The sequence below is a fragment of the Bactrocera neohumeralis genome, chromosome 2, assembly GCF_024586455.1.
Source record: "Bactrocera neohumeralis isolate Rockhampton chromosome 2, APGP_CSIRO_Bneo_wtdbg2-racon-allhic-juicebox.fasta_v2, whole genome shotgun sequence".
Taxonomy (NCBI): Eukaryota; Metazoa; Arthropoda; class Insecta; order Diptera; family Tephritidae; genus Bactrocera; species Bactrocera neohumeralis.
Window position 1 is genome coordinate 15,354,857 of NC_065919.1, and position 10,160 is coordinate 15,365,016.

General features: G+C 36.0%; 1 protein-coding gene across 5 annotated transcripts in view; it reads left to right on the top strand.

The window, feature by feature from the left end:
- Positions 1-10,160, top strand: part of LOC126767293 (TBC1 domain family member 4) — a 54,229-nt gene that overhangs the window by 41,057 nt on the left and 3,012 nt on the right. For 3 of the 5 annotated variants that reach the window (XM_050484851.1, XM_050484858.1, XM_050484863.1), the window contains 6 exons: positions 5,544-5,819; positions 5,907-6,505; positions 7,806-8,036; positions 8,382-9,287; positions 9,356-9,501; positions 9,557-10,149. In XM_050484851.1, coding sequence (XP_050340808.1) covers positions 5,544-5,819; positions 5,907-6,505; positions 7,806-8,036; positions 8,382-9,287; positions 9,356-9,501; positions 9,557-10,149 — 2,751 coding nt within the window. The remainder of the gene's footprint in view (positions 1-5,543; positions 5,820-5,906; positions 6,506-7,805; positions 8,037-8,381; positions 9,288-9,355; positions 9,502-9,556; positions 10,150-10,160) is intronic. The other 2 variants (XM_050484855.1, XM_050484867.1) reach the window with 1 other exon arrangement.

Sequence of the window (10,160 nt, forward strand, 5' to 3'; positions counted from 1 at the left end):
ACTGGTTGACAGATTGCGCTCTTATTTAGTAATTAAGGACAGTCCTATCAACTTAGCGAATTTTGTTTGAAATATAATTTACCCGAAGAATGCAATTACAATTTCTGGGTACTTTTTTGTCCCAATGTATACTTTATGCAACTGTGCTTGTTACTTGTAAGTTAATAATTGGGGTCACAAAGTCTAGCTTCAGTTGATTATATTGTTTATCGTACATATATGTACACACATATATGTATGTATGTATGTTTATGTTTGTATGCTTATAATTAGTATTAAGAACTCGTGGTGTTATAGTTAAAGCTTACAAAAAAGGTAGTTTTTAACAGATCTGTAAAAGGAAAATTTTTGTAAATATGTATATGCTTACATAAAACACTATGTTTATCACACAGAATTAATTGAAATTACTAATTACATGCACAATTTTCATTTGTTCCTATTCTTCTTTGCTTTCGTTGAAAATCATTTAAATAATTCAAATGTTTTTTTTTTTTTGTTTTTTTGGGTAAAGCTCAAATATAACGCTGCTACAAAAATAATTCATACCTTTCAAAGAAAGTTTTTCCATTTTTGGCTTTTGTTTGTGCCCACACAATATTCTCCCCCACACAGCGTTCTCTAAGGTACAGAAATAAAGGAAACAATTTGTTATTGTTGTTAGTGCCATTTTATTTTTATTCCTGCTTATATATGTAACATCTATCTCACCTCTTACCGCATACAATTGTTCTACTAGCTGTCTAAAATTTATGTTTGGAAACATCAAAAGAAAGTCCACAAATAAAGTCATAAAATTGCAATTAAATTTACAAGTAATATACATACATACGTACAATATAAGCGAATTTATTTTGCATTTATTGTTGTAAAATTTAAATTCTTATTTTTAATGTAAATTATTTTCGACAACCCAGCTTTGTTTCGAAAAGAGGTGCATTATTGTGCTACAAATATTTGTATATCTGCCTAAAATATTAAAAAAAAAATAATATTTAAAACAAGCACAAATATATGTATATACATGTATAGTATACTTAAAATATGTATGTAATTAAAAATACTTGTATATTTGGTCATCACCATAATCAAAAAGAAAATTGCTTCTCCATATGCATTTTTGTGGGCTTCTGTTACTCATGCATATATAATATATAATCTGTCTGTATATATGTATATAAATACATACAAATATACATTTATGTACCTATATATAGGTAATATGTCGCGCACCAAGTACATGGTTGCACATCATCCCAGCCATGTGTGATCAGCGGCGTTCTGTCTTCATGATCACTCAGTGCGACGTCATTGCAGATTGCTCATACGCCATGGCGTCCACCACCAGCAAAGTGCTCGTAATGCATATTTTCGGTAGAAATAAGCACAGCGGTGGCACAGTAGGCCAACAAAATAACTTTTTCACATTTTTTTATTTATGCTAAATTTTTTTAAATAATTCATTTTTGTCACAATTTACATATATACATATGTACATACAATCAGTTAGACAGTGAAGTTCATTATTTACGTGACTTGGCGCTTATTTAAATATGTAATTAACCAAACACTTCTCACTAGACAGAAAAGATAGAAGTTTGCACAACAGTTTTAAGGAATTCACGGCAAATTCAAATGCAAATACTTGGCTGTTAACACGTTCGGTTGCGGTTTTCCACACAAACATACATACACACAAGAGACATCTGTGCTTTTTGAATTATTACAAACAAGCACTTAATAAATATATTTACTTACATACATTATATACATATGTACATACTAGTATTAGTATGTATATGCATTCAAGCGCACAGATACTCATTGTCTTGTTCCACTCAAGCATAGAGCGCACACGGAATTTTGATTTTCACACGATTTGTGGCTAGGCTATTCCGGGAATTATTAATTAAAGCGTTTAGATAAACTACAATGTGGATATATATTTTTTCTTAAATATGCATATAAATGTATATATGTATATTAAGTTAGTTTCTGCACAATATTTTTCATATTTTCTGCACTTAAAGCACTTAAAACAGCTTTTTTTAGTAAATCGAATCCCCACTTCTGCTACTTATGCACTACTTGAGCACTGCCCTCTTGTTCAATATATGCGAATTAATACAATACAAAATGATTACAATGAACATGACAGTTGCCTGTTGGATTATTCACTAGTTAAGTGGTAGCTTTATAAGCTTTTGATAAGTTTTTGTTAAATATTTTTATGAATTTGATACGGATTTGATTAGGAATGTTTTTTATTCCCTGAACAGCGTATATTAAGTTTGCCACAAAACTTGCAACACCAAGAAGGAAACGTTGAAGACACTATAATATATATACGTGAATCATCAGCTTTTTTGTAGAATATGAGCGGAATATGCTCTGCCCAATCCACAATAAGGAAGACTCCACAATCTGCACCAACTACCGTGGTACAAGCCTCCTCAACATCCCACAAAAGCTCCTACCGAGCGTATTGTGTGAAAAATTAAAGTTCCTGTATTTACCGCCTTAAATATCTTTAAAATTATATAATTCTATAAAAAAATAAATAATAAATAAATAAAATTCTATAAATTCTATAATTCTTTTACTTTTTCGATTCAATGTTATTGCGCTTAAGAATATGTGACTCATAGGAATATATTTTTCCACGATTTTTATAATGCTTTCGAAGAAAATATGAGAACAATACACAAATTTTAGTATTTTTTCATTATTTGCCTTGAAACTTTTAAAAGTAGTGCTCTGAGTGATTATAACCTAAATACTTTTAAGTCTTCATTTCAGTATGTTTCAGTAGAACAATTTTAGTTTTCGGTGATAATACTAACAAATATGCATACATTTTTTGTCGCATGAAAGAAAAACAGAAAAAATAATTTCAGGACTACAATGACATTTAATGTTAAGCTTTTCAAAAAATCAAAACATTTTCAGTTTCTAAGGTTGAAAATATTTATTTTGTTAATATATACCAAAACATAGATATATATGTAGATAAATATGTACATATGTACATACATAAAGAACTACATCTATTTATAATTTATTACTGTCTATCAGTCAGTTTGTAGATCACACTCTAGGCTGAAATCGTTTGTAAAGATACATACATAATTCCATTTGTCGTTTTTTTCAAAAACTACAAGCTTAAAAAAGTAGACATATACATACATACATATGTATATTTTTGCGCTTGTATATGTTCGAAAAAATCAAAAACAGCCCACAATAAATCCAAAAGTGAATTCTTCACTGCTAATAGAAAGCGTTTTAGAAGTTTTGTATGAAATTTAGGTGTTCGGTGAAATTTTTAAAATGAAAAAGAAAATAATAATAATTTCAGAAAAAAATTGCAATAGCATTTCTGTGTATTTTATGTATGTATATAAAAAAGTACACAAGTTCATCACACTTTCTTTTGTTGATTTATGGTATTTGGCAGCACATTTTCTTTGTTGCTGCGCTTCTATCTATGTATATTTTCATACATACATACATACATATGTACATATATAGCCGCAAATGTTTGTTTTTTCATACAAATATGCTATACATCTACATATATGCATATTGTACATATATACATATATCACAATGCAATTTTCTGTTTGAAGTTTAATGCTTTGTAATCCCTAATGGATTTTTTTGCTAAATTTCGTCTTGATCAACGTAGACTCATAAGCGCCCAACTAAAGTCAAATATACGTATGTACATATGTACATATGTATAAGATATATTTATTTATTTGCATAGACTATTCCGATGTTGTTGCCAGCCTTAGAAGCTTCCTATACACATAGAAATTGTGACAAAAAAGTACCCAGAAGTTCTAAATAAAACGCAAAATATTTTTAATTATTAATCAATATTTGTTTTGTCGCCTTAAAATTTGTGTCCAACAGATGTAATACGCTTTTGTCATCGATTTTTCCAGTCCTCCAAACACTTTTCATAAGCACTTCTTGTGATGGCCCTCAGCTCCTTCATCGAATTTCGTTTTATCACTTCGATCGACTGAAAACGAGTTCCACGGAGCGGTAATTTCGGTTTGGGGAACAAGAAAAAATCACACGTTTTTGGCTTTATCATCGTGTAAAATCTATAAGTTATTCTTCCACAATTTCTGCCGTTTTCGACGGATGTTCTCACGCAAACGCCTCAATACGGCCAAATAGAACTCCTTATTAACCGTCTGTCCCTCCGGAGCAAATTCATGATGCACCAAACAACGAATAACGAAAAAGAATGAGCATCACCTGGATTTTTGATCGACTTTGGCATTTTTTCCTCCATACCGATGATTATTGACTTCATCGGCAATTATAACTCCATGAATGTGGGATCGGAATTCGCACGATCAAGCATGTCCAAAGAGACCTGTTTTTCTTTTTGAAAATAATTCAGCCTTATCGGAACGAGTCAAGCAAGAACACGTTGCATACCCAAAATATCCACAAAATCATTCCAATGTATTCGCGAGAGATGTAGAGCTCTTTTGCCATCTCTCTAGTACTTGTCTGACAATTTTCAAGCACCATAACCTTCACTTTTTTAATGTTTTCAACAGTTGAAGAGGTCGAAGGTCGTCCATCTCTCATCTTTGAAGGCTTTATACCACTCGTGGGCTTGTGTTTTTGGTAAAACTGAATCACCATAAGCCTTTTCCAACATTCGCAATGATTCCGCACACGAAATTTGGTTAGAAATACAAAATTTGCGACAAATTCTTTGTTTGATATTTTTATCCATTGTAAAAATCGCAATGCACTACTGATGTGTACCGACTTAAGCAGCTGCTGTAAACAAACTGTTTGACAGGTCGCGCTCATATTTGGCACAATAATTAATGACAATCCTACCAACTTAGCAAAATACATTTTTTTGAAATACCATTTACCTGGCGAATTTAATTACAATTTCCGGCTGCTTTTTTGGCACAATGTACATATGTATACTAATTACAATTTGTCGCTATTTTGTTTCTATTTTTAAATATTTTGTATATTACTATTTTGTAAAAAAAAACACGCGCGCTTTGGCAAAATGTCAACGTCTGCGACGTGCGACATGAACGCAGTGGACTTGGCGCTCATCATTACTAAATACTTAAAACCGATTTGCAGTAAATAATATACTAATGCGACGCTATATACCCCCGACTGTTGCAACATTTTGCCGAAAAGCAAATAAATGTTTGATTTGCATGCACTTTTGTATTTAAATTCTATACAACTACACTAAAACTACCGTTTGACGAAGTGTGAATCACGTTTGAATCACGTGTGACGCTAATGATGCACTTTTTTCTTGAAATCGTTGCCATTTTTATTAATCAAAGTGAAGCGCTGCCGAGCGGTAACAATTCGTAGGAGGTTGTCTAACAAAAATTTAATTATTTCAATAACAACTGCTTTATATTAACTGCAATTAATCGCAACTTGACGCTTTTTTGACAAAATAACAAGATTATTTACCGTAATTTCTTTACACTAATTATTTTATTTTGTTTTTGTTAAACGTTTTGCAGATGGCCGAGCTCATGCATCAAATGCGTGATCCTGCGCACACACTTGGCGGCTCTGTGGGCAGCATACCGCAGACCTTTGTCGCCAACGGCTCCAGCAATGACTTGTCCATGCAACGCGCACTCACCGGCAACGGCATACACGCCACACCGGCCACCAATCTCAAGCTCAGCGAAGCCGTACGCAATGCTCAACACGATGCTAGTCCCAATATTATTTCGTCTAAGATGAAATCGTCTAAATCGTATACGCATGGCTTGAGCAACTCAGCGGGCACCGTAAGTACAACTACTACATTAACTACAAATTCAACGTTAATATCTATAAACACGCATACTAAGCCAACTTTCCACACTCATACACAGGTGCACATTCCGACATCTACCTCCGCGCAGAGTAATCTGTCATTGCTCGCCGATATCTCACCCAATCACACACACTTCTTCGAAGTCATGTATGTGGGTAAAATACGCGTCTCACACAAGCGCGTGCCCTTCTCATTCATCGATGACGCCCTGCCCAAGTTCAAGGCGTACGACGCGCAACGTACACGTCTCATGCAGTTGACCGCCACCGCCACGGCCAGCGCTGCAACAACGGCAGCAGCGTCTAATCGCAAACTCTCCTTGAATGTTGAGTCCAGCAATGTCAATGCGCACGCCAATAGTAGTACCGTAACGTTCGATCTGAAAGCCATTTCGCTCAAAGAGAGTGATGCTGAAGAGTCAGCGGCAGAAATGGTTGAGGGCGCGAGCGCAGAAACAGAAGCCGAAACATCGACGGAGACAGAAACGGAAGCTGAGCAGCAGGATGCAATGCCACGCAAGTCGATGAAAGAAAGTATTGCAGAGGAAGGCGTTACACAAATCGTTGGGGATGAGCAGAACACATCAAATAAATCGAATAAATTACCAAAGCGATTATTGCGCGGCATTAGTCAGACTGAACTTCCTGTGAAAAAAGAGTAAGTGTTCATATGAGTACATATTTTCAAGGACATATGTTTGTAGTATGCGTGTATGTGGATATAAGCTTAAACAGACACCAAAATTTTATACGCTACGAATTCAAAAATGTTAAATTGAAATGGTGTGAGAAATTTAAATTTTTCTGTCGATTGCATAAGAATATAAATCATAAGTGTGACCAGCTTTTTATCTTTGTTCTTTTATCCGCAAGAAATTGCACATTGCTCGGAATCGATCTGATATCGGACTACTGTAGCATATAGCTGCCATACAAACTGACCGATCAAAATCAAGTTCTTGTATGGAAAATTTGTTATTTGACCATATATCTTCTCGAAATTTGTTATAAATAACTGGCCAAAGCAGCGCTACAATCTCCGAACATATTGTTCAAATCGGTCCACTATATACACATAGCTGCTGTACAAACTGACCTATTAAAATCAAGTTAAATATATACAAACATTCCCTTTTTATAAGAAACTCGGCCTAATTTTTGTTTTGTATTATATCACAGTTCGTTATATCAAGGCTTCACTGTATTTTATATTCAGTGCTCTATGCTCGAACTGTCAAAATTGCATGTTCTTGCCTCTACATGTTTTCAAATTGCAAAGTATTTGAATCAAGTTTTTGCACAAAGTGACATGATTCGGTCAGTTTTATTAAAATCATTATTGGAAATTGCAAATGAGTTGGTCGATTTATCCTCATCAACTTCAGAGAAGGAAATGAGGATGTTAGTTGTTGAAAAAAAAATCACTACCCCACTGAAAGGATTCGTAAAATTCGTTCTGAATGCTTACTCAGACTCGGAGGTAAAAAATAGTGTGAAATGCCAATCTTATTTTCATTATTTTCGCAAATTGCAGTTCAACAAGTTTATTATAATAACAAACAATGCAACAGCTGGTTTATAATAGGGTGCCATTTTTTTTTTGTTCTTTTATCATTTAAAAAATTGAGAATTTTGCAGGGTGTCATGGAACATTTGCACAATGTTGCTATTTAATGAGACACAATTTTCATCGAGAAAAGAAAACGCTCTTAGTTACAATACATCTCTGCGCATAAATTTAATTCCAACATACAAATAAGTTTTTCGAATCCGCATTGAGTTTTTATTTTCAGTTACGAACTTGAGAATTATTACAGGGCCGCAATGAAAAATTTCTAAAAAAAAATAAATTTATTTCAATTATTAAAAAGTTGAAGGTTCCATAAGCATTGTGTCTAATTTAAAACGCGTATTCCTCTTTTTCTTAAATAATAACAATAACAAAAACGGAATAACAGTGCAACCACAGAAGAAGAAAAAGTAGCAGGTCCAAGGGCAGATGTGTCACTTGCACCGAATGTTATAATCAACAAACATCCATCACCGCCACGTCAAGCGCAGGAGGAGGAGGCTTCCAAACAGCAAGCGAAGCAACAAGAAAAAACGACCACAACAACAACAGCATCTGATGAAAGTCAACAGCAAATGCTCAAGATACCACAACAACCAACCTACGCAACGCTCGACACGTGAGTAGGATGTTGTAGCGTTTTCTGGCTTTTCACCAGCGGCATGCTTTAGAACGACCGTGTACTTTGAAAAGTTGTAGCGTTTTGTTGCATTCTACTTAAAAGCATTTTGTTGCCTGTTCAAGGCTCCAAACTGATTGAAGAAAATGTGTATTTAGTTATATGTTTTTGTTGTATATTTGCTTAGAAGCGTTTATAGTATTTTTTTCAAAAGCTTTTGTCTTGCATGATTCTTTAGTTGCTTGAGTTAAACCCTTAATTTTCGGTTTTCAGTAATATTACAATCGCAAACCCTCAACTTATTTGCACGCATAATAATTATCCACATTCTCTCCCATCCAACAGCATACCCAAGCAACGCGATCGCTCCGCCTCGTACGGTTGTATTCCTCCATTTGTAGAGCAGAATCGTACCATGGTCTTTCTGGTGGGCCGGTCTGATTTGCGGCTCATCTCGCCAGATCGCAAGCAAGTGTTGCTATACAAGGACTTCAAGGATGTGGCCAGCTGCGCGCAGGGACAAAAGAATCCCGATCATTTCGGCATCATCTGTCGTGAGGTGCATAATGATGGCTACATAGGTTATGTCTTTAAATGTCAGTCGGATCATGTGTGCGACGATATAGTGGCGGCCATTTCGCAAGCTTTCGTCACTTGCGCAGAACAAAAGAAAAAGGAAGCCACACAGATCTTCTCGTGTGAACACTGTCCCATGTTGTGGTATCACAAACTCTGTAGCGACGTTGAAGGTTTGAGTGAGAAGAAAACACAAGCGATGATATTCCGTCGCATAGAATCGCTTACCGACGATGAGCAGGACATGATTTGGGCCAAGTACTATGGTTCGGAGAAGACCAGCTCACCGCTGTCGGAGCAAAATCAATTCTTGATGATGCTCTTACGTGCGCATTGTGAGTCACGTCAGCAAAGGCATGTGCACGACACTGCTGAGAATCGTTCAGAGTTCTTGAATCAATACTTGGGTGGTAGTACGATTTTCATGAAAGCCAAACGTTCGCTCACCAATTCATTTGATCATCTGTTGAAACGTAAAGCATCCAAGGATGACATTGGCATAGCGCATGATTTGCGCGATCATCAGATACGTGAGAAATCGGCCGAGCCGCATCCGGTTAGTCGTAGTGGCAATGAGACACCACCGGAGGGTTTCCGCTCCCGTTCGAACACGATTGGTAGCGCAAGTCCGAGCAAACCCAATGCAGAGCACTTGAAGAGTCCCATGATGGATATGTAAGAGATATTAATTTTTTTAGTCATAAAATTTGTTGTTGATTGATTGTGCGACTTTTTTCGTGCAGTTTCATTAAAGTTGGCAACAGTCCCAAGGAATCTGAAGCACATAAAGCTTCATGGCGTCACGCCATTTTAAACAGCGTGGTAACACCATCAAAGGGTATGGATGGCGATGCGCAGAATGAATTTATGTCACCAATGAGAATTACAAGTGAGTCTTCACGTTTAAAATGCATTTTATTTTATTATAATTAATTTATCCGTAGAACGCATACGCGGCAAACGGTCGCGTGAGGAGCTTCGCGATCTCTGGAAGACCGCCATACGTCAGACCATACTGTTGAATCGCATGGAAACCGAGAATGCTATGTTACAGGCTCGTCAAAATGAAAATGAGCTCAAACGCATCAAACTCGACTATGAAGAAATCGTGCCATGCGACAAACAGCTGATCGAGCGTTGGGAGCAGATCATTGAACGTGACTCCATGAAAATCGCCAATAAGAAGGATCCCAAAGTGCTAGCACAAGCCATTAAATGTGGTGTGCCACGTTCGAAACGTGGTGATGTTTGGACCTTCCTCGCCGATCAGCATTCCATGAATACAGCACCAGTGGATACCAAGAAATTTCCCAATTTCAATACGCCCTATCATACTTTGCTGAAAAATCTCACCGAACATCAGCATGCCATCTTTATTGATCTGGGACGCACCTTCCCTAATCATAAATTCTACAAAGATCCATTAGGTGTAGGACAATTGTCGCTGTTCAATTTGCTGAAAGCCTACTCCATACTCGATCCAGAGCTGGGCTACTGTCAAGGTTTGGGTTTCATATGCGGCATATTGTTGTTGCATGTAAGTATTGC